We start from the raw sequence: 22,500 nt of genomic DNA, 5'->3' as shown, positions 1-22,500 counted from the left end.
AAGAAGAGATCAGCTCCACCTACGTACTAACTCCTCTCTCTCTTTCTCCCAAACTCCATCAAACGGAAGAAACGAAGGGAAATTAATAATAACGCACAGCCAAGGAACGAATCAGTGCAAGGAATGGAGCAGCCAAATTAAGGAATGAATGACTATCAGACTCTGTTTCAAGGAGGTGCCAGAGCGTGCGGACAGATCCATATACGGCACACCACATCTGCTGGAGAAAAAAAAGGCAGATTCCGACCTTCCCATAAAAGCCAACGTGCTGATCAGGTCTTGAGGGCCTGTCCTAGGTTCGTGTGACACGTTAACATAAGATGGAACAAGAGAGGCAAGGCCTTCAAGACTCACTTGTGATACACTTTAAAAAAAAAAAAAATCCAAGCTTTTTATGTATTGAGTATAATTTCAAAATGTAATGTTTAAGATGAGAAAGATCAGTTTAAAGCAAATTAAGTCCCCTAGCATTAATTACAGAGTATTTTCCTTTTTTTTTACTATCTGCACCAAAACGTTTGCAAAATAAATAAAACTTCCATGCTTAGTAAAAGAAGTTCCTGTTTGAACAAAAAATGATAATAATGACTGCTCTTGTTGTTGGGTCAGAATATCAGATCAAAGTGCCAAGTTTAGAGAATACAAAAAATATACATATAACAGTAAATGCAGTTTGCATATAATTAGGCTTCATTTTTTATTTTTTTGTGCCCATCCCAGAGGTGCAATATTGTTTTAAACAAGATGACTGGAAAGAACTGAATTTTTCCTATTTTTATGCCTAATTTGGTGTCAACTGACAAAGTATTTTCAGAGAAAATGTCAATGTTAAAGTTTACCACGGACACACACACACACACACACGTGCGCGCGCGCACACACACACACACACGTGCGCGCGCACACACACACACACACACACACACACACACACAGACAACCGAACACCGGGTTAAAACATAGACTCACTTTGTTTACACAAGTGAGTCAATAAAGTAGACAAATAAACACACAATGTCAATACATCAAACTGTAGTGAAGGCAAAGAAACTTTGAAGGCTAACGATTGATTGACCCCCCCCCCCCCCCAACCCCCCCCCCCCCAAAAAGAAAAACCCTACAGAAAAAAAACAACACCCCCCCCCCCACTCCTACCCCCCCCAAAAAAAACAACTTGAACGTAGTAACTAAGGAAACATTTCAACCGACAAAACAAAGAATGGAAGTATAATTATGTACACACACACACACACACACACACACACACACACTATATATATATATATATATATATATATATATATATATATATATATATATGCACACTGGCATCATAACATGTGTGTCTTTTAAGAAACTGTGGAGCTTGAAGCTAACTGCCTCCCCCAAGAGTGTTTACAACCTCAATGACATTTCTGGCATACCTGACAGGTCGTCTTTCAGCCTCTTACGATTCCAGCGTCTCTCTCTCTCTCTCTCTCTCTCTCTCTCTCTCTCTCTCTGTCTCCCTCTCTGTCTCTGTCTCTCTCTCTCTCATCATTTATCATGTCTATATTCATTATATCTGAAATGTTTGTTTAGACCACCCCTTCACGAGGGGCCATGGCTTGTATTGAATAAAACATCCGTATTCCTCCCCCTACCCGCCCCCCCCCCCCTCTCTCTCTCTCTCTTCTTCTTCTTCTTCTTTTGCTTCTTCTTCTTCTCTCTCTCTCTGTCTCTCTCTTCTTCTTCTCCTATCTCTCTTCTTTTTCTTCTCTCTCTTCTTCTTCTTCTCTCTTCTTCTTCTCTCTCTTTTTTTCTGTCTCTCTCTTCTTCTCTGTCTCTTTCTCTCTCTCTCTCTCCCTCTCTCTCTCCTCCTCCTCCTCCCCCTCCTCCTCCTCCTCTTCTTCTTCTTCCTCTTCTTCTCTCTCTCTCTCTTCTCTCTCTCTCTCTCTTCTTCTTTTCTTTTCTTTTTTTTTAACTGTGCATCCGTCATGGTGGAATTTCCCCCCCCCCCCCCCTGCCATACATCAGGGAGGTGGCTTCACGCCCCGTCTCCCCCCCTGGCCGCCTCTCACAGGGACCGGGCTGCGGAGTTGACTGCAAGGGTCACAACTCTATCTCGACAGTCAGCCGCCGTCAGTTGTACCTTAACCCTCAAAAACTGCTCCTGTAGTTCAAGGCCCGCAACCCGCCGGCCGTCGCCATTCCTTTCCTTCTGTGCGTGTGGTATGGATAGTCTCCCCCTGACGCTTTCGTCGAAACTTCCGGTGTACTGCGTTCATGAATGAGTCACTGGTGTATAGCATCGCGATATCCCCCTCCTCCCCCAACACCCCCTCCCCCGCCCCCTCTCGCCCCCTCCCCCTTCTTTCGCTAAAATATGGCGGGGAAAAAAAACAAATTAAAGAAAAATCTTCAGTTCTGAGTTTCCAAGCTTCGGCAATATAATCATCATCTTTGTCTTTGTGACGAAGAGGAAGATGTCAAAATGGTTAAGACCCCTATCTACCAATACAGTGTTCGTTCGGGTCTGGGTCTGACTGGAAAATCAAACTGAGCATCTGCACCCCCACCCCCATCCCCCCGCCTCCACCATCCACCCCCACCCCCTGCACGTCAGCTAAAACAAAAAGACCAGCACTGCAGTTGATCAAACGTTTTAAAAGTTGATGAGTACGGGAGAGACAGAAAAAGGGGGATGGAGCAGACACAAATATTTTGTAACGGAAATTTCATTGGGTTGTGTTTTTGATGTGTGTGGGTGTGGGTGTGTGGGTGTGGGTGTGGCCGTGGGTGGGTGACACTGACCTTGCAGCAGGATGGCGGGGGTGTGCGGGTTGGGCCCCGTGGTGTAACGGAAGCCCGCGGCCCCGCGGTCCGTGTTGTTGAGGGACTGCAGCAAGTCCAGCACTGCATGCTGGGGTGGGGACTGGGAGAGGCTGGAACCTGCAGGCACACACAGCACACACATGACATGGAATGGAACACACCGAGTGAGGACATCAGAGTTAGACTGGCGTGCCGCAAACCATTATAGACACACAGGCACAGGCACACAGACAGACACAGACAGACACACAGACACACAGGCACACAGACACACACAGACACACACACACACACACACACACATCATGGACACACTGAGACAGGAAGTGAGAGTCGTCTGCAAACGCTATAGAGACACAGACAGACAGACTCGGACAGACAGAGAGAGAGAGAGAGAGAGAGAGAGAGAGAGAGAGAGAGAGAAATACACAGACACAGAAAGACAGAGAGATAGACAGAGAGAGACAGAGGCAGAGACAGACAATCACAGAGACAAACAGACTGAGAGACAGATGTAGACAGATAAGATAGGTAGGTAGGTAGGTAAGTAGGTAGATAGGCAGATAGACAGACAATCAGTCATGCAAATTCTGAACGAGCTCACAACAATAAACACCTACATGCACGTATCCAGGGCCGCGAATAATAATGCGAAAGCCTGACACGGGACAGAGAGCCGTTTCACGGAGTGAGTCGTCAACACTGAGACCAGCAGTTAAACCTGGTCAGATCATCACAGCCCCCCACCCCCCACCCCCCACCCCCTGAACCCCCCACTCCCACCCCCTCCCACGCAAACGGCCAAGAAGCAGGTTGTTAAAATAAACGCACGTCCACCCCCCCCCCCCCCTCACCATGCACACACATGCCTCACGTCTCACACTGAACAGCCAATGATGGAGTCTCCCGTCGGTCCGACGGATGAGTAGGCAGGCAGGCTTATCTGTCAGCCAATACACTGTGTCAATACACAGTCGTACCCCACAAAACTAGTACGACCGGCACGGGTAATTAATATAATTGTTCTCAAAACAGAGGGGAGATTCAAGATTCAAGATGGTTTATTCACTTAAGGCCAAAGACCAATATGAAATTAGGGTAACAACAGAATTTTACATGTGTCATTGCAATTGGTGATATTAACAACGCAACGTCTTTCACAACAAGCTATCAGTAAATCTAAGAAGTAAGTGTCCCTCTTGACTGAAATGCTTTATAAAGGTACATAGCAAAACTAGGTATAATGTTTTCATTGTTGGATGTCATCAATAAACATTGTTGATATATATATATATATATATATATATATATATGTGTGTGTGTGTGTGTGTGTGTGTGTGTGTGTGTATAACATTTGGGGGGAAATAATTTGAACTCGTAAATTAGTCAACACAGGACATTTCAAAACCAAGTGAACTTCATCCTCTCTTGATCTGTGCATAATGGAGAGAGAGAGAGAGAGAGAGAGAGAGAGAGAGAGAGAGAGAGAGAGAGAGAGAGAGAGAGAGACAGAGAGAGAGAGAGAGAGAGAGAGAGAGAGAGAGAGAGAGAGAGAGAGAGAGAGAGGCAGACAGACAGACAGAGACAGAGACAAACAGGACAAGACAAGACAAACAAAAGACAAAATCTTTATTATCGAGTGGGGTAACAGATAAGCAAGTGACATGCTTTTTTACATCCAGCCCTGGCCCTAAAGAGGGAACAAATCTAAGCGGGAGAGAAGCAGAGAGCGTGAAAAAGACCAAGAAACAGAGAGTGAAAAGGAGAAAGAGAAGGGAGAAGAGAGAGAACAAGAAAGAGAAGGGGAGGGAGACAGAGAGGGGAAAGAATGAGAGAAAGAGAGAGGAAGAGAGAGAGGCGGCAAGAGAGAGAGAGAGCGAAAAAGAGAGGCGGGAAAGAGAGGGGCAAGAAAGACAGTGGAGGAGAGAGAGAGGGGGGTGGGGCAAGAGAAAAAGAGAGGAAGAGAGAGGGAGATAGGGAAGAGAGAGGGAGAGGAAGACAGATCCCCTCTCTGTCTTCCTCTCGCAGAAAGAGAGAGAGGAGTGAGTGAGTGAGTGAGTGTGTGTGTGTGTGTGTGTGTGTGTGTGTGTGAGAGAGAGAGAGAGAGAGAGGAGGAGGAGGAGGAGAAGAAGGAAGAAGGAACAGCCAAGACAAGGTGTTTGAGGAGAGAAGACACACACAGTAGCAGTACAGTACAGACCAACATTGCAACGACTCGCTTTAAAATAAACAAGGTGCTTTACGCACCTCCACCCCCTCCGTTCACCCACTCTCTGCCCTCACACTCCTTGCCCCCCACCCTCACTCCCTCCCCCACCCCCACCTCCACTCCCCACTCCCAGGCCACCTACAGTGAGGGCAGTCTCAAACAAAACAACAACAAAAGCAAAACAAAACAAAAAAAAAAACCCAGTATTGCCAGTGGCAATGCTCAGCAATGCATTATTGCACTGTCTCCGGCACAGCCGCTGTGCTCACATGGCTGTATCCTTCAGGTCCTATGCCTCGACACACCTCTGAGACACCCACCTGTGTGTAATGTCCCGCACAGTACAGTCTGTCTGTCTGACTGTCTGTCTCTCTCCGCTTATCCCCCTTCTCTCTCTCTTCGCTTATCCCCCTTCTCTCTCTCTTCGCTTATCCCCCTTCTCTCTTTCTCTCTTCGCTTACCCCACCTCTCTCTCTCTCTCTCTCTCTCTCTCTCTCTCTCTCTTCGCCCATCAATGTTTACATTAATTTGGAATTTACACTGGTATAATGATTACAACTGTTTGATATTCATCTAATAGCCCTTCAGAGACGGGCCATGGCCTATTCTGAATAAAATATTCGCATTCTCTTCGCTCAACATCATCATCATCATCTCTCTCTCTCTCTTCGCTTACCCCCACCCCTCTCTCTCTCTCTCTTCGCTCATCATCTCTCCCTCTCTCTTTTCGCTCATCATCATCATCATCTCTCCCTCTCTCTCTCTTTTCGCTCATCATCATCATCATCATCTCTCTCTCTCTCTCTCTTCGCTTACCCCCACCCTCCTCTCTCTCTCTTCGCTCATCATCATCATTATCATCATCTTCTCTCTCTCTCTCTCTCTCTCTCTCTTCGCGTACCCCCACCCCCTCTCTCTCTTTTCGCTCATCATCTCCCCCCCCCCTTCTCTCTCTTCGCATACCCCCCCCCCACCCCCTCTCTTTTTCGCTCATCTCTCCCTCTCTTTTCGCTCATTATCTCTACCCCCTCTCACTCTCTTCGCTTACACCCACCCACCCCTGTCACCCCCATCTCTCTCTCTGTTCGCTCATCATCTCTCCCTCCCTCTCTGTCTCCGCTTATCCCCCTCTTTATCTCTTTTGTTGGGATCTGTTTTCAATAGTCTTTTTTTTTTCTTGACTCGTAAAACTTGATGGTCGCCGCGGAATGTCAGTGATTGTTGTTGTTGTTGTTGTCATTAAATAATATGTCTGATTGTTTTCTTCTTTTTTTATAGTTATTTATAAATCTGTTCTTTTCGTTTTGTTTCCATGAGATTTCAGTTCGTATGTAAATGAAGACAATTAATTTTTTTTTTTTAAAAATAATAACAAAAGAAAAGTTTGGACATGCAATATATCGTCAGGAGAAAGAAAAATAAGAGAAAGAGAGACAGACAGACAGACAGAGACAGAGACTGGATGAATGAATGAATGAATGAATGAATCTTTACTTTCCAACAGTGAAGATATTAGCACTTTGGCCGACTTAGAGAGAGAGAGAGAGAGATGATGACGATGATGATGATGATGATGAATGAATGAATGAATCTTTACTTTCCAAAAGTGAAGATATAAGCACTATGGCTGACAACACACACACACACACACACACACACACACACACACACACACACACACACACAGAGAGAGAGAGAGAGATGCTCACACGAACAAACATGATAGAAAAGTTAGGAGGCAGAGTTTGAAACGCAGAAGAGAAATTTCGTCAGTTCTACGAATAACCCTGACAGCCCCGTTTCGTGTCAAGGATGGGTGGGTGGGTGAGGGGGCACCTAGGGGGTGTTTGGAGGGGGTCGGGGGGCTGGGGGGGGGGGGGCAACCCGGTTCACATCAAACGCAGAAAGGAAACTGGGTGGGGGCGGAGGGGTGGGAAGACTGAGGAAGGTGGAGGGACTGGTGGTGGTGAGAAGCTGCAATGCAAGAGTGGATGATGCGATTCAGTGCACTGTGGCTGTCAGAGGTGACTGGGTTCTGGGGGGAGAGGGGTGGGGGGGGGGGGGGGATACATTTCACACCACACACCCCTACTATACCTTCCCATGTTTTTCGCTTTCTTCTCTCCTTTCTGTCACTCCCAATAGACCCTCCACGCTTTGCTGGAAACACGGGGACTTTGTTTTCACTTCTGCTGGGATGAGTCTCGGAGGTGAAAACACTTGATCTCTCTTTCTGAGTACAGTTAGGGAAATTATCCCATCTGCGAGCGTGTGTGTGTTCTCAAGTCGCACCTATACCCCCCTTCTTGCTCGCTCTCTCCCTCTCTCTCTCTCTCTCTCCTCTCTATTTTAACCGTCTTCTCTATCTCTCTCTCTCTCTCTCTCTCTCTCCTCTCTCTTTTAACCGTCTCTCCTCTCTCTCTCCTCTCTCTTTTAACTGTCCTTCTCTCTCTCTCGCCTCTCTACCTCTTCTCTCTCTTTTAACCGTCCTCCTCTCTCTCTCTCTCTCTCTCTCTTCTCTTTTAACCGTCCTTCTCTCTCTCTCCTCTTTTAACCGTCCTTCTCTCTCTCTCCTCTCTTTTAACCGTCCTTCTCTCTCTCTCCTCTTTTAACCGTCCTTCTCTCTCTCTCCTCTCTCTCTTTTAACCGCCCCCCCTCTCTCTCTCTCCATCTCTCTCTGTCTCTCTTTTAACCGTCTTTTCTCTCTCTCCATCTCTCTCTCTCTCTCTAACCCTTCCTAAACACACGGAACAACCAGAAAGGGAGTGCTGCCATGTTTTCACGTGTGGGGCCATCACGGTCAATCACTTGGCACCACCAGCCTCCCCCCCCCCCCCCCCCCGCCCCTTACCTCTCTGGGGATTTTCCTCCATCGCAGGTGTAACCACATCGTAAACCACAATGCTTTGTTCACAGAGGCACCGATAAGTGAGTGTTACAGAGAGAAGGAGAGAGAGAGAGAGTCACACACACACACACACACACACACACACACACACACGTACTGAGAGAGAGAGAGAGAGAGAGAGAGAGAGAGAGAAGATGGAGATTGAAACACTGAGAGACAAAGTAGACAGACAGAGTTTTCTTACAAGAAGAAGCATGAAGAGTAGTCATAGTAAACTGAAGGTGTTCGGTTGAAAACACGTGATGCACTTTTAGGAATTAATGCTTTTTCGCAACAAATCGATTTCAGGGGCTGTTTAAGCATACACCCCCTACCCCCACCCCCACCCCGGAAGTATGAAATCATGAATGACTATTTCACATTGATGTATCCTGGACATAAACTGCTATCTCACGTTGTCTTAGACTAAAATGCTAGAGAGTCAGTCACATCATGCATCATTCTTTCTTGAACGATGACCTCATAAGTTATGTCCGATACATTCAATTACTACTTAACACGCACATAGCATACACGCGTGCAGCCGAATCAAACACTGACACACACTGACATGACGCCACTGTAAAACAGCAATTTTCAACCTCAAGGAGCACACACACACACACACACACACACACACACACACACACACACACACACACATAAGAAGAAGGAGGAGGAGGAGAAAGAGGAGAAGAAGAAGGAGGTGAAGAAGAAGAATAAGAAGGAGGGGGAGGAGGAGGAGGATAAGGAGAAGAATAAGAAGGAGGAGGAGGAGAAGAAGAAAAAGGAGGAGGAGAAGAAGAAGGAGGAGAAGAAGGAGGAGGAGAAGGAGGAGGCGAAGGAGGAGGAGAAGAAGAAGGAGGAGGATGGGAGGAGAAGAACTGAAAAGGAGGATGAGGAGAAGAAGAAGAATGAGGAGGAGGAGAAGTAGTAGGAGGAGGAGGAGGAGAAGGAGGAGGAGGAAAATAAGAAGGAGGAGAGGAAGAAGGAGGAGGAGGAGGAGGACAAGAAGAGAAGACGAAGAAGAAAGAAGGAAGAGCAGCACCGCCCACCTATGTGCAGGAGAACCATGAAGTGAAGCACAGCGCACGTCAGCCCCTTCGCGAGCCTCTTCCTCATCACATAGCATCCGTCAGCTGCCGCCTGCAGGGAAGGGGGAGGAGGCCGGGGCACCGTGTTTCCACACCGGACAATGACCACTGACCACTGTGTTGATCACTGCACTGACCTGAGGCACTGACCACAGTGTTGACCTGAAGCACTGACCACTGTCTTGCTGACCACCTTCTTGATGCACTGACCACTGTCACGAAGACCTCGATCTGATGAAATGAGCACTGCCTTGATGGCCACTGTGTAGTGATCACTGTCCTGATCACTGACCTGTGTCCAGAAGACCACTGTCCAGATGAACTGACCACTTTCCTGAACACCTCTGTCTGTCTTGAAGACAACTGTGCGGTGACCGCTGTCCAGATCACTGTCTTGATGACCACTGTCCTAATGACCGCTGTGCGGTGACCGCTGTCCAGATCACTGTCTTGATGACCACTGTCCTAATGACCGCTGTGCGGTGACCACTGTCCTGATCACTGTCTTGATGACCACTGTCCTAATGACCGCTGTGCGGTGACCACTGTCCTGATCCCCTGTCCACTCCGGGACCGGCCTGAAGGAAAACAGCAGCAGGGATGGAGGGAGGGAGGAAGGGAAGGTAACAGTGTCCACAGCACCTTGAGGTCGGTCTTCACACCTGCTGGAGGTCTGTCGTCACACACCCACCACCCCTCTGTCCCCGGCTCTCTCCCACGACCTCACCCGCACGCTCTCTCCGCGCGCCACCCACGACTCAGTCAACGCCCGGCAGTGTTCTTTCACGTCGCTGCAAGTCCTTCCCTCGCAGCGTGCTGTGGCGTCGTGGTGCAGGGAAAGACAGCTTCCAGCAGGATGAGGACTGGCGGTAAGGGCTGGTCGGGTGGATTGCTGGGTAGCGGGTAGCGTGGTCAGTGAACGAGGTAGGGCCACCCGATGCCTTCCTCTCTCCATAGCATTGCCACCCCGCCAGTCACACTCACACCCACACCTTGTCTGTGTGGCACCGAGTCTAGCAGTGTCTGTGGATCGTGTTCGCTTCCCGTCACCTGGACTCGGTCGTCATTCCTTGCCAGTCTCACTACATCGGCTGTAGCTCACTTATGGCTCAGATCACTCTGTCAACCTATCATCATCTTTGACTCATTATCCACTGAATCACATTTCCAGAACAACAAAGGTATTGTGACTTAACATCTGTTTCAGTAACAAAACAGTACACAACTTCATGTCAATGCATTGGCTTGAAGTTGTGTACCTTGAAAAATGCGGAGAGGTATTCTCTTTATTGTTGTTTAATCTCTTACTCTCTCTGCCTCGTTGTTCTTTCAAATAGGAGAAAAGTATTTAGACGAAATAAAGAAAAAGAGCTCTGTCTCTCTTTCTATCTATAAAATTTCAGAATGTTGAAACAGGACGTGAGTGTATGCACTATCCAAATGTGTAGTTTATAAACAAGGTTGGCCATTCCCGCTCATGTGAAGTTCTCGAATCTGCACGTGCACACGTAGCGCGAGACAGAGACAGAGAGACGGAGAGAGACAGCATCAAATGAATCACTGACATCACCAGTGGACAAGAATTACATCATTAGTAAACAGGAATTGCGTTATCAGTGGGGAGAAACACGTCATCTTTATGGACAGAAACACGTCACCTTTATAAACAGAACGGCGTCACCTTTATAAACAGAAATCACGTCATCTTCATGAACAGAAACACGTCACCTGGCTCTATCAACAGATAAGCGTCACCTTCATGAACAGAAAGGCGTCACATTTGTGAACAGAAACCACGTTATGTTCATGAACAGAAACCACGTTATGTTTATGAACAGAAACAGCGTTATGTTTATGAACAGAAACAGCGTTATGTTTATGAACAGAAACCACGTTATATTTATGAACAGAAACAGCGTTATTTTTATGAACAGAAACCACGTTCTGTTTATGAACAGAAACACGCCACCTATATGAAGACAAAGGCGTCACCCTTATGAACAGAAACAGCGTTATGTTTATGAACAGAAACCACGTTATGTTTATGAACAGAAACCGCGTTATGTTCATGAACAGAAACCACGTTATGTTTATGAACAGAAACCCACGTTATCTTTAGGATTAGAAATCACGTCATCGGTAAACAGGACCTGCGTCACGGAGAAGCGAAAACAGAGGAATCTTGCAATAGTCATTGCGGAGTGAGTCAACATACATGCAGCTTTGAGCAGAGGTCTGACAAGACAGCGAAACCGTACAAACAGCCTCCTCCCCCCCTCCCTCAACACACACACACACACACACACACACACACACACCACAGCAGGCCATCAGACAGGGCCGAAGAAGGGCCCATACACTGCAGCCTCTCTCTTAGCACAGCTGATGCCAGGAGAGATGCTGGCAGATTGGAGGTAAAAGACAAGGAGGCAGAGGCCACGCTATCTGTTTGGGTCTGTCGGGGACTGTCAAAACTAGGTCTTTGTCCCGGCCCATTTCTACCCCATAGTCGGTTGCCTGTTCCCCCCAGCCCCCACCCCACCCCCCCACCCCCTTAGCTTCCGTGCTAGCCTACTAGACTCCTGCCTGTAAAGTCCTGCATAATTCCCTGCCCTGATAAAGCTGGACTGGGCCCTGCTTGTGCGAGTCTCCAGACGGCCGACGATAACCCTTACCTGTCTAACACAGGTGTGTATGTACAGTTCCGCATTCACACCGGAAGCCCGCCCCCGCGCTAAATAAAAGGTTATCCGTGTTGTCTGGAGCAGCAAACAGCCCCCCCCTCCCTCCCTCCCCAACACACACACACACACACACACACACACACACAACAAAGCAGTGAGGCACACCGGAGAACTGATCTCCCACTCCACCCCCCCATCCCCGGCACCTCCCTCCCTCCCTCCCCCTTCTGACACAGCCGCTGTAACCCATCGTCCTAACAACTGAACAGACAGCGCGCTGATGATTCTCCAGAGTGTGACGTGTCGAAAAACTAACAGCTAGCGTGAGGTGTTTCTTCAGAAAACATCCAGGTTAGAGTCCATAGATGAGAGAGAAAGGGGGTGGAGGTGGGGGGGGGGGGGGGGGCCGAGCTAGAGAGGGAGAAAGAGACTAAGAGAGAAAAACAGAGAGAAACGGAGCAGAGGGGGATATAGGGTAGAAATGGACGTGGCAGAGATACAGAAAGAAATTGTACACTGAGAGAGAGAGACTGAGACAGAGGGAGAGAGAGAGAGAGTGAGACAGAGGGAGACAGACACAGAAGGAGAGAAACGGTGAAAGAAAAAGAGGATATCATTCTAAAGAAAAAGAAAAATGTGAATCGTCAATTATGTACCTAATGGGTGGCTTTGTTACAATGCAACGAGAAAAAAAACATAACACCTCTTTAGATTAGGTTCATCAAGGCGACAAGATCTCCAGCCGGAAAAAAACAAACAAAAAAAAACCACGATTTTAAATACATAAATAATAAAATTCAACAAAAATCCAAATCACTCCTATAATGCCTCAACTAAGAACGAGATACGACTGAAGTCCGAGAGATGCCAGAATGCAGGAAAGGGAAAGCCGGCCTGTGAATTTCACAAATGAAAGCCAGCACACAGGAGCTAACAGCATGTCAGGAGACAGAGCCAGGAATCCGGCAGTCCTGAAACACACGGATATCACAAAGAAGAAAGAACAAGGAAGATGGACTGAAGACCATATGGGACCACCAAGGATCCCGTTGGTTCAGTGGTGACGTAGAAAACGGAAAATTCTGAGCACGGTCCGTGAAGAGAAACAAAGATCCAGGATTGAGGACACAGATGACAGACATCTGCTGACAGATCCCGACACTGCCGCAATCATGGACACAAAGAGCAGGAAGTTTGGACACACAGGGAAAATGAACAGAACGGACAAAGAGAGCAGCCGGAAAGTTTAGACACAAAGGGAAAATGAACAGAACGGACACAGAGAGCAGAAAGTTTAGACACAAAGGGAAAATGAACAGAACGGATACAGAGAGCAGAAAGTCTGGACACAAAGGGAAAATGAACAGAACGGATACAGAGAGCAGAAAGTCTGGACACAAAGGGAAAATGAACAGAACGGATACAGAGAGCAGAAAGTCTGGACACAAAGGGAAAATGAACAGAACGGACACAGAGAACAGAAAGTTTGGACACAAAGGGAAAATGAACAGAACGGACACAGAGAGCAGAAAGTTTAGACACAAAGGGAAAATGAACAGAACGGACACAGAGAGCAGAAAGTTTAGACACAAAGGGAAAATGAACAGAACGGACAGACAGCAGAAAGTTTGGACACAAAGGGAAAATAAAACAAAACGGACACAGAGAGCAGAAAGTTTAGACACAAAGGGAAAATGAACAGAACGGACAGACAGCAGAAAGTTTGGACACAAAGGGAAAATGAACAGAACGGACAGACAGCAGAAAGTCTGGACACAAAGGGAAAATGAACAGAACGGACAAAGAGAGCAGAAAGTCTGGACACAAAGGGAAAATGAACAGAACGGGCACAGAGAACAGAAAGTTTAGACACAAAGGGAAAATGAAACAGAACGGACACAGAGAGCAGAAAGTCTGGACACAAAGGGAAAATGAACAGAACGGACACAGAGAACAGAAAGTCTGGACACAAAGGGAAAATGAACAAATAACAAAAGCCCCATCAGACTGAAGAGTGCCCTAAAACATCAGAACAGAAAAAGCACGACAGAAAAGGTCAGTGTAATGTAAAAGCACTACACGTTCAGCAAAACAATCAATTAATGACTTTCAGAAACATCAGACCACAGTCGAAAAGAAACAGAAAGACCCTTCCTAAGCGGAACAGGCAACTAAAAAGAAAAAAAATCAGAAATTAAATAATTAAAGCTGATAGAACAGAACTGAAACAGAGAATCTGAAATACAATGATAACGCAAAGTCAAACCTAACAAAGCAAAAAAATCAAAACCACAAAATTTCATCAGAAAACTCAAGAGAGCAAGTTATACCTAACAAGAAAACGCCGAAGATCTCCACATAAGAAAACCGGCTGCGGAAAGAACAGTCATGACGTGGAACGAACAGAACGCCTCACCGGCAGAGTGCAGAGTACACTATGAACATTCCATCACCACGTGTATGTCTGCAGCAGCCGCCTGTACAGTATGTAACCAGGCACTGAAGCAGACTCCCAACCTCTCCTTGAGGAACGGGAACTGTTCACTTGCCGAGAACACGGACAGCCGCCCCAGTACTGATTGGAACGAGGTGCACGCGAGAACCTTCAGTTTCCGCCGTCATACGTCCATCACGCGCCTAGAGAGAATACCTCTTGTTTCGAGGGTTGGGTGTAAAATAAAAAATTAAAAAAAGAAGAAGAAGAAAAGAAAAGAAAAATAGGTATGTTCTTTGCTTATCTACTAGTATCCCGATTGACAAAGTATTTGCCTGGTCTTGACATATGTTCGTCAGCAATGACAACTGAACAACCAATGCGTTGTTCAAAATGCGGCCGATGTCAGTGTTACACACACACACACACACACACCACACCCACATCTGTTCTTTGCCGAGCACACACACACACGCACACAAATATAATCATATATAATGTGAGCATCTGTTCTTTGCCGAGCAAACCATAAGCTCAGACTTGATGCTGCTCTGTGTGTTTGCCGAAATGCCTCACTCAGTTTGCTGTTGAAAATACCACGGTCCAACAGCCTGCTGACAGTGATCGCCGATCGCCTTCCTCGTGCTGCTGTCATGTTTAAAACGAATCTTTCCCGTGCCGTTAATTTTTATTTTTTTAACTCTTCATGGAGTTGTAACAGCTGACCACTTATTTAAATTGTTCATTATTCTAGAAGCATCTGAGCCAAACAGCACCGACCAATGACCCGTCCTCCACTGACCAACAGAAAAGGAATGGATCGGCAGAAGAGGTTCGTGACCACCAAGTTTTTTCCCCCGTTTCTTTTCCTTTTATTATTTTTATTTTTTTTATTCATTTATAACATCCAACCACCGAAGCAAAAAGTATCAGGAACCGCGACAGAACCGAACCCCAACGGCCCGACCCGCACACACTGGGGCCACATGACCACAGCCTTCCTCCACATCCCACCCTGCTATATATACATCACGGGACTGATGCAGAATGCACCACCACTCAACCATTCCTTTTTTTTTTAAATAGAAATTTCAAATAGTAAGGAAAAATGCACGGTAAGTGTGGAGGAAAAAAACAAAAGAGAAGAGACCGAACTTATAAAAGAAAGGGGAGAAAGAAAGAAAGAAAGACAGAAAGAAAGAGACAGAAAAAAAGAAATTATATTTCTCGAAAGAAGTGAAAAAGTGAAGAAGGAATACACAAACAGGAGACAAATTGTGCCAATAAAGTGGCAATGTAACTTTTTCTGTTCACTGAATTACAGTTTCCCGGAAGAAAAAAAAGAACACAAATTTTCAAGAGAGAGAGAGAGAGCAACACATGAGCTCCGCATGAATGTTCCGTTTAGAATAGGTAACTTGCATATCAAAACCATAAAAAAATAAACTGTACATAAAAACAAAACAAAAAACCCACAGTTTACCTCTTTGTATAACACAAAATACCTTCCAAAATCTTTGTCTTTTTTTTGGTCTTTTTTCTTCTTTTTTCTCCAAATCTAGCAGCCACTTTTTTTCCCGATACGTTAAAAACCTATAGACCGTGATTTTGTTCCTCTCGTTTTCACATCCAGAAACCGAACCTCAGTCTGTATTTCAGAGAGAACCACGCACTACGCCTCACTGACCAGAAGAAGAGAACAGAGCTAGACTGAAAGAACCCAAACCAATGACGTAAGGACACTGTACCACTGCTCTCAACTGTCTCCCTTTGCTCTCTCCCTCTCACACAGTCGTCGTCACACAGCGCACTGCCACCACCACTACACCACCAGTACTACAGCACGAGCTGAACAACGACTTCTCCGGCACTACAGACGTGCGGCATGTAGTCTGGCAGAGAGCGTTCCAGCAGAGCGTGGCCTCTAACCACTGAGCTCGATGCCTCCAACACAGACACACACACCACACCACGCACCTCACTCACACACACAGCCACTTGTTGCAGGCAAGGGGGAATAGGGTGTAGTTGTTAGCGGTAGAGTCTAGCGCTGCTTCTCTGCTTCACACTGAGAGAGACACGAGGCTGCTCTGCGCCCCTTCATCCATCCTCCACTCCCGCATCCTCTCTACCCCCCACCCCCAACCCCCACCCCCGTCTGGCGCTTTGTGATTGGCTCATATCGGGAAAACCCCTTTCTTTCTTTCTCTGTGTGTGTGTGTGTGCAGACTGGTAGGAAAGGAAGCAGGAGGAGCTGACCCATTCACGTTTCCTCCGGAGGAGGAAGCCGGGGCTAAAAATAGCACTGACGTAATGACGGCAGCAGTCGGTGTTCCCGCTGCACGCACACACACACACACACACACACACACACACACACACACACACACACACACAATGGCACACACACACACACACACACATACACACGCCGACACAGAGGGCGCCACATGACAGGCACAGAGAGACAGAGAGAGACAGAGACAGAGAGGGTGTTTTTCCTGTTCCACATCTCACTTTTTTGTGACCCTTTCCCTTTTTCTTCGTCTGCGACCCCACCCCACACCCCCCACGCCCCCTCACTCCCCCTCCCACCCCATCCCCCCGTTATTCCCTCTCATTGCTCAGACTTCCATTCCACCCCCTCCCCCCCACCTCCGCCCCCCACTACCCTCCATCCAATAACCTCCTCCGCCCCATCGCCCAGCGCTGAGAGAGCGGTTGGCAGTGAAGCAGCACGTGGAAAACGCCACCGTCTCAAGGTTGTCCCACATTCGGCATGTGGGGGTGCAGGGTGAGGGTGTGTGTGTGTGGGGGGGGGGGGGGGGGGGGCTGAAAACGGACAGATCCCCTTCCAAGAAAAACACACCCCGGAAGTGCTCGTATTTCTAAATTTAAACTCGAGGCAATCAAGCGACTTGAGAGAGAGCGTGGAAAAGAAGAAGAAAGTCGGTGGCTGAGAGGAGATGGGGGGGGGGGGGGGGGCATGATGTGGGTGAAGTATGGAGGGAACGGGTTTTGTTTGGGATGGAGTAGTATATACGGGGTGAGGGATAGCTTCTTGCTTTGTTACCCCACCACTGTATTTTTTCCACACCGGCGGGGTTTTTTTTTTTTTTTTTTTTTTTTTGTAATTGTTGTTTTGGGGTTGTTGTTTTTTGGGTTTTTTTTTTTTATAACACGTGCGCCAGTTGCTGCTGAGTGGAGCGGTTTCCCATTCCGGCCATCCTCATCAACATCCTGTGGTTGTTTCAGACACATGCGCCCAGACATGTCCGGGCTTGTTGGGACTCAGCCCCACCACAGTGCACACAGACTTGGAGCTGACTGGCGGCAGTAGCTTGATGTCAAGGCTTCACCGCCACCACCACCACCACCACCACCACCACCCTGACTTGTAGTGTCATGCCTTCACCACCACCACCACCACCACCACCCTGACTTGTAGTGTCATGCCTTCACCACCACCACCACCACCACCACCCTGACCTGTAGTGTCATGCCTTCACCACCACCACCACCACCACCACGCTGCCTTGTAGTGTCATGCCTTCACCACCACCACCACCCTGACTTGTAATGTCATGCCTTCACCACCACCACCACCACCACCACCACCACCCTGCCTTGTAGTGTCATGCCTTCACCACCACCACCACCACCACCACCACCCTGCCTTGTAGTGTCATGCCTTCACCACCACCACCACCACCACCACCACCACCCTGCCTTGTAATGTCATGCCACCACCACCACCACCACCCTGCCTTGTAGTGTCATGCCTTCACCACCACCACCACCACCACCACCCTGCCTTGTAGTGTCATGCCTTCACCACCACCATCACCACCACCACCATCCTGACTTGTCTGATCACCACAGCTCATTGGTTCCGTGAATCACATGGTGAAAAAAAAATCAAGTTTAAGTCTACAATTCTGAGTTAGTATAGATGACCGACTGTTGTCCTGCCTCCTCCCTGTCCCACTTTCCTTCCATTACCTCCCCCTCGGCCATTACCGAGTCGTTAGATTCCGGTCCTGCAGTTGTTATAATTATCATCATCATTCATGTAGTTTCATCATCATTCATGTAGTTTCATCATCATTCATGTAGTTTCAGTGAGCCATACTGGCTTGATGAACAGCGACCAACCACTGTTGGAATCGTACTGTTTCAGTTTTTGTTGTTTTTTTCGTTTCTTTTTTTTTTGTATACTTTTTTTTCAATTAAAAACAAAGACAAACGAATGTGTTTTGAATTATTGTGGATTGTATATAAAATACAGAACTTTTTTTGTATAGTTGAGTTGCAAACAAGTCAAGGAACAGATAATTTTACGCGGGGGCCAAGACCTTGTGGTAATTTGGAATCTTGGCATGGTAGGCCTGTGACCGTATAAGTACAAGTGTGTATTTAACACTGGACTGTAGTGACATACTTCAGACGAGCAGAAAAAGGGCTGTGATGAGTTATGTTTGTCTCTGATGAACGTGTGGCTGAGCAAACAACGTGTAGCGTTTACGCGGTAGTAGCAGTTGTGGTGGAAGTTGCAGGAAGAGTTGTGGTGTTCCATGAATGTCTGGATTGTGATTATAATTTGTGGTGGAAGTTGCAGGAAGAGCTGTAGTGGTCCATGTGTGTCTGGATTGTGAACATCCTGTTGGCGTGCACACCGTGGAGCCAAAGAGTGTGTCTGTGGAGGTAGAGGCTCTGTGATGGAGCCAAAGAGTGTGTCAGTGGAGATAGAGGCTCTGTGATAGAGCCAAAAAGTCTGTGTCTGTGGAGACAGAGGCTCTGTGATAGAGCCAAAAGGTCTGTGTCTGTGGAGACAGAGGCTCTGTGATAGAGCCAAAAGGTCTGTGTCTGTGGAGACAGAGGCTCTGTGATGGAGCCAAAGAGTCTGTGTCTGTGGAGGTAGAGGCTCTGTGATAGAGCCAACGAGTCTGTGTCTGTGGAGATAGAGGCTCTGTGATAGAGCCAAAGAGTCTGTGTCTGTTGAGATAGAGGCTCTGTGATAGAGCCGAAGAGTGTGTCTGTGGAGATAGAGGCTCTGTGATAGAGCCAAAGAGTGTGTCTGTGGAAATAGAGGCTCTGTGATGGAGCCGAAGAGTCTGTGTCTGTGGAGGTAGAGAATCTGTGATGTAAAAGAAAATAGAAGGAAGCCAATGCCTGACCTTCAAGTCGGCAGAAACCCAATGCGCTTGTCCGGCCTTGGCAGCCTACCCCAGGTTTGTGTGTAACATTGTGTGATAGTCAGTCGTGTCCGACTATGACCATCACAACAGCAAATGAAGCAATTGCTGTCCAACTACCTGGGCTAGAATTTGATTATGGTGGAGAGTGTCTTGCCAGCTACATCTCGGCCAACAGGGGTTTGGGACAGTCGGTGTTGGGATGATTCCCGAAGGCCAACCAGCCCCCAAGGCTGCAGCACTAAGAGCCAGCAGTATAATCTTGCCTTCTAGTTTGAGAGTCATAGTCCTTCACAAAAGACGAAGCTAACATTAACTTAAAATGAAATAAAATAGTTGGACAAAATAAATAAGTAAGTAAATTTTCATTAGAATATAATGAAGTGAGAGAGACGTGACAAAGAACACCAACACAAGTAAGAAGTGTAGAGGAAGAAGATGAAGGAGATTGTGCTCATGATGACTGATGATAATTGAAGAAAGAGAACACGATGATGATGATGATGATGATTTGTGATGATTGGAAAGGGAGAAACAGAAGGATGACATAATGATGATGATGATTCGTGAAGGAGAACATGATGATGAATCATGATGCTTAAAGAAGGAGAACATGATGATGATGATGACGATTCGTGATGATTAAAGAAGGGGAACATGATGACGATTCATGATGAGAACATGATGATGATGACGATTCATGATGAGAACATGATGATGATGACGATTCGTGATGATTAAAGAAGGAGAACATGATGATGATGATGACGATTCGTGATGATTAAAGAAGGGGAACATGATGATGATGACGATTCGTGATGATTAAAGAAGGGGAACATGATGATGATGACGATTCGTGATGATTAAAGAAGGGGAACATGATGACGATTCATGATGAGAACATGATGATGATGACGATTCATGATGAGAACATGATGATGATGACGATTCGTGATGATTAAAGAAGGGGAACATGATGATGATTCATGATGATTAAAGAAGGGGAACACGATGATGATGACGATTCATGATGCTTAAAGAAGGAGAACATGATGATGATGATGACGATTCGTGATGATTAAAGAAGGGGAACATGATGATGATGACGATTCGTGATGATTAAAGAAGGGGAACATGATGATGATGATGACGATTCGTGATGATTAAAGAAGGGGAACATGATGACGATTCATGATGATTAAAGGAGAAGCAGAAGAAGAACATGATGATGATGATGACTGGAAAAAGAGAACATGATGATGATTCATGATGGTTGAAGAAGGAAAACACGATGACGATGTTGATGATGTTGATGATAATGATGATTCATGACGACTGAAGAATGAGGACATAATGATGATGATGCTGATTGAAGAAGAGTGATGAGAACATGATGTTGATGATGCTGATTGAAGAAGAGTGATGAGAACATAATGATGATGATGCTGATTGAAGAAGAGTGATGAGAACATGATGATGATGATGCTGATTGAAGAAGAGTGATGAGGACATAATGATGATGATGCTGATTGAAGAAGAGCGATGAGAACATGATGATGATGATGATGCTGATTGAAGAAGAGTGATGAGAACATGATGATGATGATGCTGATTGAAGAAGAGCGATGAGAACATGATGTTGATGATGCTGATTGAAGAAGAGCGATGAGAACATAATGATGATGATGCTGATTGAAGAAGAGTGATGAGAACATGATGATGATGATGATGCTGATTGAAGAAGAGCGATGAGAACATAATGATGATGATTGAAGAAGAGTGATGAGAACATAATGATGATGATGCTGATTGAAGAAGAGTGATGAGAACATGATGATGATGATGCTGATTGAAGAAGAGTGATGAGAACATGATGACGATGATGCTGATTGAAGAAGAGTGATGAGAACATAATGATGATGATGCTGATTGAAGAAGAGCGATGAGAACATGATGATGATGATGATGCTGATTGAAGAAGAGTGATGAGAACATGATGACGATGATGCTGATTGAAGAAGAGCGATGAGAACATAATGATGATGATGATGCTGATTGAAGAAGAGCGATGAGAACATAATGATGATGATGCTGTTTGAAGAAGAGTGATGAGAACATGATGATGATGATGCTGATTGAAGAAGAGCGATGAGAACATAATGATGATGATGCTGATTGAAGAAGAGTGATGAGAACATGATGACGATGATGCTGATTGAAGAAGAGTGATGAGAACATGATGTTGATGATGCTGATTGAAGAAGAGTGATGAGAACATGATGACGATGATGCTGATTGAAGAAGAGTGATGAGAACATAATGATGATGATGCTGATTGAAAAAGAGCGATGAGAACATAATGATGATGATGCTGATTGAAGAAGAGTGATGAGAACATGATGATGATGATGCTGATTGAAGAAGAGTGATGAGAACGTAATGATGATGATGCTGATTGAAGAAGAGTGATGAGAACATAATGATGATGATGCTGATTGAAGAAGAGTGATGAGAACGTAATGATGATGATGCTGATTGAAGAAGAGTGATGAGAACGTAATGATGATGATGCTGATTGAAGAAGAATGAGAAACAGAAGAACACCACGATGATTCATGATGATTAAAAAAGGAGGAGGAGACGAAGAAGGAGAACATGACGACGACGATGATGATTCATGGCGACTGAAGAAGAAGCAGAAGCAGAAGATGAAGGAGAAGCAGAGGGAGGGAAGAGAGGGTGTGGGGGATGGGGAGGAAGCTGCAGAAAGCATCATGAATTACGTGTGGCCCTGCAGGCTGTGAGGCAGGCAGCCTGCACAGTGACTCACACCCACAGCACGGTGTTCCACACACTTGGCCCTCCGCTCCCTCCGTCAGCCCTCTGCTCTGCTGTGTGTGCTGTGCGGTGCTGTATGTGCTGTGCGGTGCTGTGCTGTATGTGTTGTGCTGTGCTGTGCTGTATGTGCTGTGCTGTGCTGTGTGTGCTGTGCGGTGCTGTATGTGCTGTGCGGTGCTGTGCTGTATGTGATGTGCTGTGCTGTGTGTGCTGTGCGGTGCTGTATGTGTTGTGCGGTGCTGTGCTGTATGTGTTGTGCTGTGCTGTATGTGCTGTGCTGTGCTCTGCTGTCTGTGCTGTATGTGTTGTGCTGTGCTGTGCTGTATGTGATGTGCTGTGCTGTAT

At 46.5% G+C, this 22,500-nt stretch overlaps 1 protein-coding gene across 3 annotated transcripts in view; it reads right to left on the bottom strand.

The window, feature by feature from the left end:
* The window catches only part of LOC143297992 (protein kinase C-binding protein NELL1-like), a 155,916-nt gene that overhangs the window by 84,004 nt on the left and 49,412 nt on the right, over positions 1 to 22,500 (bottom strand). Inside the window, exons 1-3 of one of the 3 annotated variants that reach the window (XM_076610632.1) lie at positions 15,628 to 16,060; positions 8,966 to 10,131; positions 2,794 to 2,931 (exon numbers count right to left, since the gene is read on the bottom strand). In XM_076610632.1, coding sequence (XP_076466747.1) covers positions 2,794 to 2,931; positions 8,966 to 9,032 — 205 coding nt within the window. In that variant the 5' untranslated portion in view covers positions 9,033 to 10,131; positions 15,628 to 16,060. Of the gene's footprint in view, positions 1 to 2,793; positions 2,932 to 8,965; positions 10,132 to 15,627; positions 16,061 to 22,500 lie in introns of those variants that run through there. The other 2 variants (XM_076610633.1, XM_076610630.1) reach the window with 2 other exon arrangements.

Source organism: Babylonia areolata, chromosome 23 (assembly GCF_041734735.1).
Source record: "Babylonia areolata isolate BAREFJ2019XMU chromosome 23, ASM4173473v1, whole genome shotgun sequence".
Classification (NCBI taxonomy): Eukaryota; Metazoa; Mollusca; class Gastropoda; order Neogastropoda; family Buccinidae; genus Babylonia; species Babylonia areolata.
The sequence above is the reverse complement of the archived record's forward strand: the minus strand, read 5'-3'. Positions and strand labels throughout refer to the sequence as shown.